The sequence below is a fragment of the Hylaeus volcanicus genome, chromosome 2, assembly GCF_026283585.1.
Source record: "Hylaeus volcanicus isolate JK05 chromosome 2, UHH_iyHylVolc1.0_haploid, whole genome shotgun sequence".
Lineage (NCBI taxonomy): Eukaryota > Metazoa > Arthropoda > Insecta > Hymenoptera > Colletidae > Hylaeus > Hylaeus volcanicus.
Window position 1 is genome coordinate 15,731,878 of NC_071977.1, and position 16,930 is coordinate 15,748,807.

At 32.6% G+C, this 16,930-nt stretch overlaps 2 protein-coding genes across 13 annotated transcripts in view; one reads left to right on the forward strand and one right to left on the reverse strand.

The window, feature by feature from the left end:
- LOC128884691 (transmembrane protein 185A) overlaps positions 1–16,930 on the forward strand; it is a 26,328-nt gene continuing 9,398 nt past the window's right edge. Inside the window, exons 1-7 of one of the 4 annotated variants that reach the window (XR_008459437.1) lie at positions 2–253; positions 922–1,267; positions 1,344–1,643; positions 1,719–1,842; positions 1,937–2,161; positions 2,224–2,314; positions 9,510–9,642. Coding sequence is in view for 2 of the 4 variants with exons in the window: in XM_054138242.1 (XP_053994217.1) it covers positions 216–253; positions 922–1,267; positions 1,344–1,643; positions 1,719–1,842; positions 1,937–2,148 (1,020 nt within the window). In the remaining 2 variants the exon portion in view is untranslated. Of the gene's footprint in view, positions 254–921; positions 1,268–1,343; positions 1,644–1,718; positions 1,843–1,936; positions 2,162–2,211; positions 4,390–9,509; positions 9,643–16,930 lie in introns of those variants that run through there. The other 3 variants (XM_054138242.1, XR_008459438.1, XM_054138241.1) reach the window with 3 other exon arrangements.
- Positions 4,169–16,930, reverse strand: part of LOC128884692 (F-box/LRR-repeat protein 3-like) — a 25,582-nt gene continuing 12,820 nt past the window's right edge. For 6 of the 9 annotated variants that reach the window (XM_054138249.1, XM_054138248.1, XM_054138247.1 and 3 more), the window contains 4 exons: positions 8,593–8,779; positions 7,716–7,935; positions 6,826–7,071; positions 4,169–5,063 (listed from right to left, as the gene is read on the reverse strand). In XM_054138249.1, the coding sequence (XP_053994224.1) occupies positions 4,892–5,063; positions 6,826–7,071; positions 7,716–7,935; positions 8,593–8,779 (825 nt within the window). In that variant the 3' untranslated portion in view covers positions 4,169–4,891. Of the gene's footprint in view, positions 5,064–6,825; positions 7,072–7,715; positions 7,936–8,592; positions 8,780–9,612; positions 9,754–10,914; positions 11,057–16,930 lie in introns of those variants that run through there. The other 3 variants (XM_054138246.1, XM_054138243.1, XM_054138252.1) reach the window with 3 other exon arrangements.

Consider the following 16,930-nt stretch of genomic DNA (forward strand, 5'->3'; position numbering starts at 1 on the left):
GGCCTTCAGCTAATTTCAGTGCAATTCGAATTTTCGCGTGCAAGACGGTGGGATTTATTTTGTCCATTAAACGCAAATGCAGAGCCCACCGAGTGTGTGCTTCCGCGAAAAATTGTGCGGTCAATGAAACGATTCTTAGTGGGATGCGTGTACACGCGGCGAACATCGCGAAGATTCACGTCGAGTAGTTGGCCTACAAAACGTTTCTGATAATCATGAATTTGCAAACACTCTTCCAAGACTTCAATCCAAGGTAAAAACCTTGCGAGCGGATTTCCATTTATGTCACAAGTCAACAATGAATTACCACAGAATATTGAAATCTTATATTTAGAGCAGTGTATAAAATAAAATGGAACGATAAACAACGAGCGTTATTTTGTATATACGGAGATTTTTGATTATCTATTGTTCAATTTCCCTTATGTCGGCAACCTGATTTGATTAACGCAGAAATCTTTCGATAATTGAATCAAAATCCCTTTCAATAGTGTAATTTTCGCTTGAGTCGCACCTTCTAAATAGGTTGAATGCTTATTTTAAACAAATGCTCGCCACTTTGTTCGGCACATTTTGTCATTGTTGAGAGGTTATTGACCTTCGTAAATTATCAAAAGAGTTTAATTAGTTTGAACAAACATTTAGTATAAACTACAATCAGTGAAATAATCTTTTTTTCAAGATTGCATTATTTAATTAACAACCTTTCAAACAATAGCTTCAAGTAAGTCTTTCATGTTCTTTGTTCTTTTTTTCATTGTAATTTTCCAGTTCTTGCTTTCCATTAAATAATTAATATTCTGTATTTTGAATGGTAATCAATTAAAAAATTTAATACAAATCAAACTATATATAAAATAATAAATTTCATACTAATTTATCTAAGAGTTACATGTTAATGTTACCTAATTTATTTTTTAGCAAATTTCTCGTGCACTCCTGTTTGATGATATTTACATCCTTATTTGCTCTTCGACTGGATGGCTTCATAGAATGGAGTTATTGGTCTGTGTTCACTCCAATATGGTTTTGGAAGAGTATGGTAATTTTGGGTGCTACTATTGGAAGTTATGTCTGGTGGAGGCATCCGCATGCAAGACTCGAAGGAGATGCCTATGTACATTATAAGGCAATGTTAATCACCTTGGCATTGCATTTGATCCTGTTAATGTTTGAATTGTTAGTATGCGATAAATTAGAATCTGAAAGACATTTATGGATCCTTGTATTCATACCGCTTATCTTCATCTCTATAGTGTCGATAGCAGTAAGTACATTTCAAATGTATTTTAAAGGAATATCAATTAATTCTTGAAAAATATAAATGTTTTTTTTATTTCTAGGTATGTATTTGGGCAGCGAAACATGATCGGTCATTTGAACTTGAATTATTTTGTGCAGTTAATGTATTGCAATTCATTTTCTTGGCATTAAGATTAGATGGTTTTATAACGTGGAGTTGGGAAGTAGTATTTGTGCCTCTTTGGGCACTTTTGTGTTTATCTCTAGTTGCTGTACTATATGCCATAATTTTTGCTGTTGTTTTATTAAGAACTCCACAGATCAATGCCAGACAAAGGAGAACATCTTTAACTTCGGCATTGGCATACACATTTCTTGTGGTTCCAATTATAGTTTTCCAAGTAAGGATTGTAACTTGTATTAGATACAAGGATAATTAATGAATTTCACTAATAATAGATTTTTACCGATTTTAGGTGTTACTAGCCAATAAATTAGATGGAGATATTTCTCTAAATTATACAACGGTAGCAATGCCGCTTTTAATATCTCATATAACACTTATTTTTATGTCTTTTGATGCAAAGGGTGGAAATAGATGTAAGTAATAATCATTTAATATTATATAAAATTAATATTTGGTACTAGTACCATATATTAAGCATTGTTAACTTGATACTGTTATTCATTTCAGGGTGGTTTGGTATTAGGAAGGACTTTTGTCACTTCCTATTAGGATTATGTCCACTTCTTCAAGAATATGGTAATATTTCATACCAACCTAGAAGTGATCACGACCAACCACCATCTGAACCAATGGTCTCAGAAAAAAGTGAAAAACACATTAAAAAAATTGACCTAACAAAACCTGTTGTACCTATAATTTCTATTGATATGCCTGATTGATTGTTTCATTTAGGTATGTATAAGTAGTTATAATTAAAACTTGTAAAACATATACAAAATAAGTTTCTGTTACAGGATCAATTCAGGTACTTGGAATTTTTTATTGATATGACTGGTTAATACGAAGAGCCTACCTTAAGAGCATATCTTAATATGTAACAGACAGGTACGTATATAATAGTGAAATCTATTATAAAAAAAAAACTATTATTTTCAATACGAAATGTCGTAATGAAAATCTTGTTATTGTTAAACTTATATTGTGCGCCAAGGCAATCATAATCATTATATTATCTATTTTGTTCCTGGGGCTTAAGATTTTCACAATTTCAAAATTGTAAAACTTTTTAAAAATCATTTAATTAAAAAGAGGTATAAGACGCTAAAACTTTGAAGGCATCTAAATGAATAGCCCCTCGAGCAAATTTAGCAGTCGCAATGCTCAAAAGAACGTTACATTTCTTGAAGCTGCATCAATTTTTCGTGTATTCAAACACTTAAGTTATGCGTAGAATAAGTAACCGACCCGTCCGTTTGTTTGATTGCTCCTTTTTAACGATGTATAAGGTAATCGCTGACCTATTTTATTATGTCTGTTAATAGTAAACCTGCATAATGGTAGCATTAATATTACTTTGCCAAAAGTAGTGATTATAGAGAATGGTGAACATGCCTAAGCTGGTGCTAAAAGTCAATGATACTTTAGACATGTTTTGTATGCAGCTGTGAACTATGTTTAAACTTTGATTTAAACCTTGGTATAGTGTGATCTGTATAAAGCTAAGCTTGATTTATGTTTATTTATATTTTAAATTGAGTTTCCTGCAACGCATATGAATCTGGTTGAAGCTTGTTAAGGAAAATCTTTAATGTAAATAGTACTCCACGGTTTAGCATCAAGATGCATTGTACAGATCACACTTGAAAGATATATAATATATACAGTTAACTCTCGATTAATGGACGATGATTTAATCATTAATTGACACAAATCTTTATAGATTCTAAATTATCTGTGCACAGAATTTGTATATACATATAAAAGATAAAGATTATAAGATACGTTCATACTGAATAAACAGTTACATTTTGTATTTGTATTCGGTTGAAATTTTCTTTATCTCTTATATTATTTATAAATACAAACACCATTATCGATCAAGACTTAACTGTATTGCTCATTTAGTAGACTAAAGGAATCACTGCAATGAGTAAGGGAAGAGATTGTTAACAGAGGGACGATAATAAAATTTCAGATTACATTATATTTTTACGTTCGTCGAAATGCTTTATGTGCTTCTAAGCCCTTTTTAACTAACTTTTAATTTAATAGAAAAATTTATATCTGTGTTTGTAACATGCATATCGATAACACAGATAATTAAGAACAAAAGCCATATATTTACATTAAAATAATTTTTCTACGTGTTCCTAAGATTTTTGCAATATTTCTCATTAAAATAATTATATTGATATTAATAGAGAGATAGTCATTTTTATGAGTGCGTCAAATGTGTCCAAAGGGCTCTGTTACTTTTTAAGTGTTAACTTAGATTCTTTTGTACATTTACAGTTGCTTAAAGATGCCAATGAATAATTAGTGCATTTCCTAATTAATGACATGACAAGTATACGTCGTTGTTAAATACCAAATAATTAAAATTTTTTTGTTTAAATTATTGTTCTTTTCAAACAACAGGAAATATTACCATGTTCATAAGGGTGTAACATTTGTTCGTTACATTATGTGTTATAACAGTAAACTTTGTAGAGAGGTGATACAGATTTTTGGATACATTATCATTGTTTGTTGTAAAAGGAGCGGAAATTGTTCAACCGTTAGGTTTTTAATTGGCCTTAAAGAAATAAGAAATTGGATATATCGGCTGGGATATAAGACTGAGCGCTTCGCATCTTTAGAATAGTATCGGCAAGATGTAAAAAACGAAGTAATCGCGTACATTTAAAGAAACGTTTAAGTAATAAGAACATTTATTGTTAACATTATTAGATACCGTAATACTAAGTATACCCAATCATTTATTGTGTTATAATGTAGAAATAATGTACATAGTCTGTTGTATTACAATAACATTATAGACTATATCATTATTGTATATTATACATATCTACCATGAGCGACGATTGATAAATAAGTAGTGGTATTATTTTATTTTATATACACCACAAGCAAAAGGTATCATTATAATCTAATAAAGTTTATATTTTTTGGTATTAACAGACACGAGCAATTTTTACAATACGTGGCTTTTTTTATTCTTTTTCTTGGAGTCGCGTCCAATGCGCAAAGTACTTACTGGGTTACGCGTATATTGACATAAAGGTACTAATCAACAAAAACTATAACAAAACTTAATTACATTTTTGTATGTGTTTTTTTATTTCTTAATAATAATTGTTGATCTATTGCCAACGATAGGTCGTATCAAGAATATGAAAAGTTTCACCTGATACAATGTCTTCAAAAATTTCTCATTCACCGACTGTGTTTAAAAATATTAGTCCTAAGAATACTGAGAAATCTACAACGGGTATACAATATCTACGCTATACAGTTCAAAATTATATAATTACTTACATAATTAATTTATAGTAGAAAATAGAAAAGGTATTATCCGTTAAGTCTAATTATCACTTACGCACATTTTTAGTATGTGCGCAAACTATTGTCGGCCATTGGGGCTTTCGCATCGTACAAATTGACTTGGTTAAAGTCAAACTTTCAGCACAGTGGAATATATTCAGGTACCCACGTACGACCAAGAAGCGATGAAACTTTTTTCGACACCTTCGCTACGTCGAGGTCGGAGTCATCTATTAGTGACGTTTCCCAAACGTACAATATTCGCAAGCGTTTCGCACACACTGTGACAAATTCCAATAATCCTGAGCAACTGAGCGTAACAAGAAAAAGAAATTATCATCAGCATTCAGTAAAATTACATTTTTTTCAAGTAATACTAATCACGATTCTTCCTAACTTGCATATTTTACAGATAGATTCTGGAATATTTAAACAGTACCCAGATAGCAAAGGGAGGTCTTGTGTACGTCCATAGGACGTCCGGTGATGGACGTTCGGTACGTCCTATGGACGTCCAAACGTTCCCTGAACGTCCTGTGAACGTCCGTGGAACGTCCCAGTTGAATCGTAAGTCGTCCCTGGGACATTCCCAGAACGTTTTCCGAACGATCGAAATGAACGTTATGAAATTTATGTTTAGAAGATGTGTGTATTGAATATTTGGACAATGTTGAATAAATTTTGAAAATTGAGATTTAAAAAAAAATTAAATTTTAATTCTATATTTTCTTTCATTTGTTGATAGATTTTAGTTTACTGTATTTATTTCTTGTGACTGGATTCCATGAAAACGACGAACACGTCTTTCAATTTTTAATTACGCCTCCGGCGGGATTCGAGAACTCATGAGTTTCCGATTATAACGCAACTTGCTTCCTCACTTACCCATGAACGCCTTTAATGAACTGATTCATATTTTAGGCTTATATAGTGACTCACATTAATATTCGGACACCTTTTAAAACACAATTCCTTCTTTTGAAATTGGTCTAAATGACTTGAACTTTTTTTTGAGAAGTTAGAAGAATTAATTTACTAGGTAGTTCTGAACAGTTCCGAATATTACGTACATATCACATCTCATATCTACAAAAGATTGTATTCCTAATATTGAATAAACATTTTGTTTTACGTGTGCAAACATATATTCTGTTGCGAATATTAAATAATGACTGTATACCCAGATAGCACAGGGACGTCTTATGTACGTCCATGGGACGTCGGGTGCTGGACATTCCCAGAACGTTCTCTGTACATTCTCTGTACGTCCATGGGACGTCCGGTGCTATCTGGGATAATAATATTGTAAATAGTGTATTTTATATTCGGACAAGATATTCTGTTCTACATATTGAATAAATGTTATTCTACATATTGATGTTATGTATTTATGTTATGTTTAAAAAAAAGTATATTTTTCTAAATATAGAAAGTCAGTGCGGGCGTCCCTGGGACGTACATACGTCCCATGGACGTCTTAAGGACGTTGGAGGTTCGGACGTAAATTGGACATGAAATGGATTCTGTGCTATCTGGGTATTATACAAGCAAAAGACTGTTAGCATTTCATGAATTAAACGTTGAATGTGATACATTGCTATCAGAGGATCGTCAACCCACCATCAGAGTGCCTAGATAGCTAAGATTGTTAGAGTCAATCTAAGACAATCTCAGGAATGAAGTTTATAATTATATACTGTCAAAGGAGTATGTGTAGAAGTGTGATAAGAGGAACTACCTGTCATACCATATCCATTCATTTATTTTATACTCATATAACTCTCAAGTTATAAAATATACTGAAAAATGTTTGCAATAGTATATTAGTATTAGTTAAGCATAGTTCCTATGTAGTGACAGTTTTCAATATTATCTGAATAAGTCAGTTTCGTATCATTAGTTAAGCATAGTTCCTATGTAGTGACAGTTTTCAATATTATCTGAATAAGTCAGTTTCGTATCGAATAATATGGTAGTTAGCATATAGATTCTCTGGATTAGACATTAATACAATCCTCTGTTTAGCATTTGTTTTGTAAAAAAGAAAGAACTGACTATATTGTTATACATACGTAATTTCGCAATCGCCTAATCCAACGGCGTTTAAGCGTGGGCAACCTTGAGCAACAGAAAGGAGTGCACGGTCGAGTGTCTCAGGTCCATAAGCAGCAACGACTAGCTCGATCAACCGAGGACACAGACAGCTGATGCGTAACATAGTTGCTTCCGACGGTGCTTCTCCAAAGTACAAATGTGTTATAGGAACGTATGGGGCGAAAAGTGGGCTCTGATCAACTTCGTTCGTCATATAAGACAATCTAATTTGTTGCACAAACAAATCACTATGTTACTTCCATGAATTAAATTATAGGATTCGTTTATTTTTAAGTGTAGAAACAAAGTCTGACTAAAATAATTAATTCGCGTGTAGTTTCCATATACACCAGAGATGAGAAAAATTCTTGTCTAAGTAAATATCTTAATTAATGAATAAAAGATAAATAATTTTTTATTTCTTACTGGGTAAATGAAAATAAAAATCTGAATTATAGTGTGTTCTATATGTTAGAACTAATGAGTAACCTTCAAGCAAATATTATGCATAAATCATTATACGTTTAGTTGTATTAATCATCTATTATTCAAATGAACTTTTTCCCATCTCAGTAACGTTTAAAATAATTAGAAGATCGCGTGCTCACATGGATCTATCGTTGAATAGGAAATTGAAAGATATCTAACTGCAAAGTCACGTTATAAATAAAAATGTATATCTATGTTATATCTGATATATGTACGCGGTAATATCGTACATGAATTGCAATTTTTAAGAGGTATGATTTCCTAATTGTTGTGACAAGTGCATTTTCATTTTCTTTTAACGAATCCTATTATAATTGAGAATTAAATATGTAGGATATATGAAAAAGCGTGGCGCGTGTATTAAATAAAGTGTACTCACAGCACTAAATTTATGTTCGGCAAGTGATTCGAGAATGTAAACCAAGCTGTATCGCTGATTCGAGGGAAAGGTTTCGTCTCTGGATGCGCTTCCAATCGCAAGGTTCCCAGTTGCATCTCCTTCTCGGAACTTAATGCTAATAGTAATTCGTCGCTGAGGAAAGAATAGGACAAGGATAACTCCCGTAGGTATCTACAGTAATTAACCAATGCCTGAATCCCTGAAACACGATTACAAATAGGGTAATTCTTCATCTTTAAAACAGAACGAATACTTAATGTTTTTGGTAAAGATTTCAACATCCATCAGTTTCACACCCTTTAGTGCATGAATTTTGATCCTTGATTACTTATGTAATTTTAATTGTTAATCAATTAATGTTTTAGCTAAACAGTAAGTCACCGAATTTTCATATTCCTAAACGCAAATCCTATGTAAGGATGTTCTGAGAAAACTTTGCAGAAACTGTCTTTGTTAGGTTGCTTATTGGAGTAAATGGGATAATATTACTAAATTTATGGAGACAGAAGTTAAAGGAAGAAATTGCTTTAAAAAATAAACTGTCTGCAATTGTGTAGTAATAAGTGCTAAATCAAAGTCTTTGAACAACAAATATATAAATGAAGATATTTTATTTAAATTGTAAAAAAAAAAGCAATAGTTGACAAGAAAAGAATGCTAGACATTTTATGTTGGACACATTGGTCTTTTTGTAGGATTATTGGCAATGGTTTTTAAATATTTGTATTACTACTCTATGATTATTCGTATTTAATATCTTGTTAATTTAATAATCAAACACTTGCAGATGAAGATTTGGAAGCGGAAAATGAAAACAGAATCACATTACGCGAGGAATTAGCAATGAATTTCGCACCTTCGGGTAATAACCGTGGAAATCCTTTAATTCGAAGGAGTTGCAATGTTTTCGAATCCTCATCCTCATCGGAATGATTCTTCTTCTGCTCGATAGAGTCATCGTTTGATATCTTCATGATGGTCTTAAACTTATCATTGTCGATCTCCAAGAATGCAGGCTTTGTGTTACCCATTAGTGCCAGCATCTAACACCAAAGATACAACAATATTAATCATCGGCACTGGCTATAATTATATAAAATAGCTCCTGCGGTTTTTGCATTCAAAGTGAGACCAGCAACCACCGATAAGATTCGTAATGTGCCAAATATATGTAGCTCATAGACCGCGAAAGAAGTGTTAGTTAATTTACATCAATTCGAAAGATAACACTGCTTAGCAATGCAAATGAAACATCAATATTCTCTATACATTATCAGATATAAAATATTTACTAGTAATATTTATCTAGCAATATACAGTGTTTATTATAACGTTTTGCTTAATAGTTACAAATCAATACACAGAGTGTTCAGCGACAGGTATAAGAAACTTAAAGAGGTGATCAACATGTCAAAACAAGACGTAAATCAATAATTAAGAAACTACGTTTCGGGGCTTCTTCTTGTCTGACGTAACTGACTTATACTACTGCCCGATGCACTGACGTCACTTGAGATCAGCTGACGCACGACGAGGAAAGTAGTATAAATCATTCCCTTGTGCGCCTCTTACGCGTTTTCTCAAAAATTAATAACTTGGACACAGGGCCTCAAACGCAATTCTTCAATTTCGTTTGATTGTGTCATGTAGAATAATTTTAATTAGTTGAATATGGTGACCTTGGTGGCTTGAGCAGCTGAACACCCTTTACTCATAAACATCTCATCTTTATTTATTTCCTTACGTTTCAATAAGTATATTTTTTGTTTGTAGATTTACTTTCTATAACTCTGAAGATGATTTCAAATTAGTGGACCAAAACTTTGGAATCTTTTTTTTCATACAAAAAGAAGAACACACACAAGTAATTATTTACCATAGTTAGGAGTTAAGTAGAACCCATTGGAACAACCATGTTACAATGTTCAGCCAACCTAGCTAAGGGTTAACAGCGCGAACCTTAACTGAACCTTTAGAGCGTCGAGAACGAGTACTGTTCAGACAGCCTCGACGGGCTTTGCGCGACTGTTCGCTTCAGGTGAAAAGTACACTGAGGGTACTGGGTCCAGCTAAAACCGCGGAAAGCCGCTACGGCCTTCGCGAAGGAGGTGTAGAGAAAAAGCGAAAGGACGATTGGAAAGGCACGCAATAATTGTGCAACCAACAATTATTGGGTACACGGGAACCCAACTGCGGATACTCGACGACTAGGACGTGCACGTGCTGGGTATGGCGTGCAGCGTACTTTTAAAGGGAAGTGTGTACCGTGAGGTACGCGAGTCTGGTGGAAACAGTGTTCTCAAACTCTGTGTTTGCTGACCTTCAAATTTTTGGTGGACCATTAACACTTTATTTACTTTTCACTTTAATTTGTCTAGGAACAATTTATAACTCAAAAAAGGATTTTCTATATTAGTATACATACATTATATTAATTTAAGCAAACATTAATTTCTACATACTATACAACAAAAGCTTTACCTGTTTCCTTAAATTGAAAAACGTGAGTAGACAACCAACAACACAGTTAATTGGTTCCTATATACATAAAGTAGTTAACAGTATACATAAAGTGATAACAGTAGCATTAAATTCTTATCTTTCAAGCTTTCGAACTTATTGCCAAATGGGTAAATAGGAATTGGATTATATTAAATAGTGTAATTTGGAGACTATCTAATATATTGCAATATTTGAAAGGACATATTTATGTCAAGATATCCATGCTTTTTATCTTCTATTTTTCTAATGTGTGGTAACGTGTGAAACTGTCACCAGTATGCATTAAAAGTCCTTTTTTCATAGACTACAGTCTTAGGTTTGCTTATTTATCTTCTCACATTGCACCATTTCATAGGAAGTGTGCTCAGGCACTTACCTTTTTCATAGAAGAGCTTCTTATCACTTTATTCAAGTGTTCACACTACTATAAACATACATCACATACATCGTAAGACTGGCTCACACTTTTTGTATACATCGTAATATACGTACCATAGTTTGATAACATAGAAAGGGAAATCAAAATGTGGTGTATGTACTAAAAGTATGAGCCAGTGTGACATGGTAAGGCAATGTTTCAAGTATGTTTACGATGACCTTAATGCTTAAAGAAAGCAATAATAGGTGTCTGAATACAATATGTATGAAGTAGTGCATTTTAGGAAGATGAGCATACCAAGCCTAAAGTCCTTTGGTCCCAAGTTTGAGAGACGCTGGGTAAAAGAATTGCCGTGTACAGAAACTGGTCACGAACTCCGCAAACGTTCCCGAAGCTCACTAGGCTATTCACGTGCTTACATTTAATGGTCACGTGGATTCTAGCGTGAGGGGAGAGAAATTCGTAAATTATTGTTGGAATATTGATCCCCTGCATTCTCCAGCGAAATTACCCCCCGTCGAACGTAAACGTGCAAATAATTTGTTCCTATTATACTTTAAGGGGGGAGTCTGGTCCAATAACGGTTTTTTCCAACGTATATCATTTTAAGATCTAATGTATTTTTGTTCCTGAAACTTTACATATAAAGGTACGTTCAAAGAAGAAAATTTGACATCAAAAATTTTAATTGAATATATGTATATATATTATACACATTACACATTATATACATATGAGACAGTTTCGATTGATGTCAAGCAAGAACTTAAATGTCTTTTTAATCGACTTCGAAAAAGAAGTTACTCAATTGGACATGTATATTTTTTTTTTTATGTCTGCTCTCTGATTATATCGATAGCTTGACCAATAGGGATGAAACCTTTTGGATCTTATAGAGGATGTTTCCCAGTTGCTCCCATTATCAAGACATTTTGCGATTTGTCGTTTTATATCCGATTTTTTTTGCAAAAAACCGAAAAATGTTGTATTGCTTATTACTCCGAGACGAATGGATCAATCGGATTGAAACTTTTTACATCTGATAGAGCATCACTGCCACTTGGTCTCGTAACAAAAAAAATTTGACATCGGTTTATTTTTTACCACTTGCATCGCAAAAAGTACTATTTTAAACTATTATTTTACGTATGTTCGGCCTAAAATCGATGGAATCGATGAAACTCCTTACATTTTCCTGCCCGGCAGGTTTTCATGATGATCACATTTGCAAAAATTTATGAATTTTATTATTGTTTATAATGTCGTTATTGCAAAATTCTTATTCTTTGATGTAACTCGGCAAGGAATTAACCGATCGAGATGGAAACTTCCACATTTAATGAAAGCTGATTTCATGATGTTTCCATTTGGAAAAATGTATAAGTTTCTTAACACTTTATCTACCGGGCTATTTAGAAACAGCCTTAAATTCAAAAAAGAATCTTCTACAGTAGCATATACCAATCTAGGCTCGCAATAATTCCTCCATACTGTTACTAGGTACATTGAAAGCCAAGTCTATTTCCAAAAACTGAACATTGTAAGTAGACAACCATCAACACAGTAAATAAATTCGAAAAGCTAAATACTGGAATTAAAAAACCTATAAATAGGCTCCCGGTAAATAAAGTGTTAATATTTCTAACAATTGTTATTGCAAAATTCCTATTCTTTGATGTAACTTGAGATGGTTTGATGTATTTTTGTCGACGGGGAGGGGGGGCGGGAGTATTATATACAATTAATGTGTATACTATCTATACGGAAATACTGTCTGAGTAGATTTGTGGTGATATTGAATAGTGTTAATGTATGTGCTGTCTAACGCAGATATAATGATAGCAATAATTAAACATGATATTTTTTGTTCCTTCGACAGACAGTTAAACCAAGTTTGGTAGTTTTGAATGTAGGTAATTTTAAATTTTGCGCCGTCTCCGAAAAGGTTGCATTGTATTTAATATGCTGTATTTAATAATTTAACCAAGTTCATCAAAAGCTGGTGAGTATAATGCAGTTTAACTAGGAATTATTTCATACTTTTTAGCGCAGTTTTAATGTTTTTCGAAGTCGGATATATTTTTTTTCCAAAAATTATTTTATTACAAGAGACTACGTTTACTACACTAAGTGGTTAAAAACTCGGTATCCTCAAAAATAATGTAAAGTCACGTTCGCATCGTAAACCCAGTGTGTTAAGAATTCCATTTGAATCTCTAACAAATACAATACAAGAGCGCTGCCTGCTTCGCCACTGATTGGGCTAGTCCGTCTCTAGTTTTGTCTACTTGGTACGTACCACTCCTAAGTATGTATATTTCAAGGTTGAATTTGATGCTATAATTTTGTAAAAACATTTTCCACGTGATTAAGAAGATTTGTTAGCGATAAAAAGTCGATTTTTGAGACCTGCTAGATCAAACTCCCCTCTTAAAGAATAAGGAACAATAATTCATTATCACATCAATCTGTTCTTTTCTGAAAAGTAAAAGATTCCCAAAAGGGGCTTTAGGCTTTTATTTTATAATAAAACATACATGATTAATAGACTACGGATCTTTATGAAAATGCATATTTTTATAGAAAATAAGTAGACGAATGGAACCTGGACAGAAAATGTCATGATTAGATGATTCCAAAAATATATTTTTTATTTTGCATATTTTGCATATAGCATATTGTGCATATTTTTTTCATAAATGCATATCCGATTATTTAATGGTCCACCAGAATAAATAAGATAGATGTGCCTAAAAGATTGATCAGCTACGATCGACAACGTGTTCTAATTTCGATTTGGTAAATACTGTATTGACATACAGTAAGAGACAATACAAAGTCGATGATACTATGATGTGTAAACAGACAGAGTCACGCTGCAGTTAATCTCCATTTTCCAACTTAATCAGTAGCTATTACGAAATTGGAAACAATAGGATTACCTCTAACAGAATCTATAGATTTGGTAACTACAGTTACAGAAAATTTAAAAATTATACCCGGTGATTATGGAGAAAAAGTTATAGATAAAATGGAATTAGTATTAAAACGGAAAGTACACTCTAATATATTACTCAAAATAAGCAAGATTTTAAAGGGTAAACACGTTCAAGAACAACGAGAGGTTCTGGCACATCATTGGAATAAATTTAAATATGCTCATATAACATCATGTGATGTAGAACGCCCTTTTTCGGCGTATAAATTGATTTTAACAGATAAGAGGCATCAATTTATAATCAAAAATATTGAAAAAACTATTGTTGGATATTGTAACTTAAATTATAATAGATAAAACAATAAAAAATTGTTATTAAATAATTATGTAGTAATAATAAGTAGTTATTATATAATTATTTTATAGATCCATACATACATTCCCTATACTTATATTTAGCATATACCTTGCATACATTTTGCATATATTTTGTATATCTTTTGCATTGTTTGACATATTATAAATGCATAAAGATCCCCAGTCTAATGATTAATATTAAACGTGAAAGATGATGGGTACTGTTATTAAAAAAAATTCTAAAGCCTCTTTTGGAAGACCTCTTCCAATAGATGTTAAGATCACTTTTCATTTCTTTTGTGAAAGGTGAAATAAAATTGTAGCATTAAGGATTAATTATTTGCACGTTCGCGTGTAATTTGAACGATAAATGTAGATTCAATTGTTTAATATTTCACGCGATTAATAAAACGTCCGTACTCTAAAAGGAGGTCATGGACTTGTGAGACCCGTCACTGGTTCCAGTAGACCATTCACGTGTTTTCCGTCACAACTCACGTGTACCGCCAAGAGAAAGGGAGCTGATATAAATTACTCACTAATTAAATATCCGACGCTCCAGTCCTACCGAACTCTAAACGTTTTAGTGTTTACCTTTAAAATGAAGAATGGTCATTTGTGTTAGGATAAACACAAATGAAAATGTTTGGGAGGACTGTAAAGTTCAGTCAAGGACTGAAACTTATAGTGGACACTTGGTGGGTATAATTGTAATGATATAACTCATTCCTATAAAATTAAAATAACCATTTGTGTTTTCTAAAAGAATGATTACACTGTCCAACACGATTTTTTCCCGCGATATCCACTAGGTGATTCTTATAGGGTTCCTCGTCCTAAATACGAATCTGAAAGTGAAATTGCTCCATCATCCTTAGTTTTCGAGAAATACGAGATTTTGTAAAAACGGTCGATTTTTAGAGAAAACGTAGTACTACTTGAAAACTTCGAACGCTAGAAAGTTCTATTTAGTTTTAAAAGATAGAGGAGGAGTGTTTTCTAAGTATGAAGACATATTCCTTCAGAATTATCTGCTCTTTTGAATGCCTGTAAATGAACACCGAAGTTCAAAAAGTTGGCGACGCGAGTACTTTTCACGAAATACTTTTGTATTTTTATGAAAAGCTATTCGTCTAGGTCGAATTTACTATGCATTATAGGATTCTGCAAACATTTCTGAAGAGAAAACCATCCGCGGTAAATGTTGGAACGTTTTCTAGTTCGTACGGCTTGACAAAATGTCAACTCGGAACGCATGAACGGTGTTTTGCCGCTGCAAAGCCATTGCTCGCTATGTTTCGGTCAGTCAGGGCCGTCGCCTAATCGGTCCCACGCGCTATCGGTTTTTGTATTACATTTACATGTTCCAGATAAGTAATTCTTCATTTTTAAAATTTCATTTATGCTGCAACTCAACAAAACGGGAGATTAATTTCTCGTTTTTGTATCTTCAATTATTCGACTTTTGCTAATTTGGTATTGAGCAAACTTTATTTAAATCTAAATTGAATTATTTAACAATTAATTCAATCTATAATTGTATATTTTGTTGTTAATTTTTAATAAAAACTGCTACCTATAAAAGAACCCTCTCTTTAGAGGAGAGTTTAGCCGCCCCCCCCCCCCCCTAAACACTAACTTAAATAACAAAAGATTAAAGTATCGAAAAGTAGAAACATTAAGCTTTAAAATGGTTTCCTATTCGTCAATGTGGGGCGAATTTTAACGAAGTTACGAGAATTTGATGGTTATTATTCGAGCACGTGGCGACGATTGTGCAGAACGCATGACGACGACCCTGATTCACCGATGTAAAGGGAGCGAAGCCTGCGTTCGTGCGTTCTACATTAATATTTTCTGGATCTGTACGAACTAGAAAACGTTCCAACATTTACCGCGGATGGTTTTCTCTTCAGAAATGTTTGCAGAATCCTATAATGCATAGTAAATTCGACCTAGACGAATAACTTTTCATAAAAATACAAAAGTATTTCGTGAAAAGTACTCGCGTCGCCAACTTTTTGAACTTCGGTGTTCAATTACAGGCATTCAAAAGAGCAGATAATTCTAAAGGAATATGTCTTCATATTTAGAAAACACTCCTCCTCTATCTTTTAAAACTAAATAGAACTTTCTAGCGTTCGAAGTTTTCAAGTAGTATTACGTTTTCTCTCAAAATCGACCGTATTTACAAAATCTCGTATTTCTCGAAAACTAAGGATGATGGAGCAATTTCACTTTCAGATTCGTATTTAGGACGAGGAACCCTATAAGAATCACCTAGTGGATATCGCGGAATTTAAAAAAAGTTTAAATTTGTTGGACAGTGTTATTTGTGTTAGGATAAACACAAATGAAAATGTTTTGGAGGACTGTAAAGTTCAGTAGGACTGGAACTTATAGTGGACACTTGGTTGGTATAATTGCAATGATATAACTCATTCATTTAAAATTAAAATAACCATTTGTGTTCTCTAAAAGACCCTTTTGGAAAATCATTTAGTTTCTCTCTTCCATACTTTGGTTTATATTTTTACCTAAACAAAAATTAAATTTTGATCATCTCCATTATAATCCCGCTACCGGTTATAATTTACCAGTAATAATACGTTGGAACCTGATTGTACAATACAATGGACACCACTTAAAAAGCCACGCGATTGTATTCTTCAAAATGAAGTCTCCGTGTATTAACATTCCAGTAACACTATCGACCGTTAGTGAATGAACGTATAATTGAATTCAATAATATTTTTTTTAATGTCATTAGTATTATAGAATATTAATTTTATTTATTAGAGTCATTTCTAGATTAATATTTATGTAATATTTCATCATTTATACATATAATAATGGAAGTATACAATGCTACCTCAGTAATTGATAACATAATATCGATCGTCATGAAAAATAGCTGATTAACATTTTACCGATCGGTAACATTTAGACATATAATTAAATTTAATATTTTTTATTTTCATAACATTAATTCTATATTTAAAATTGTTTTTAGATCAA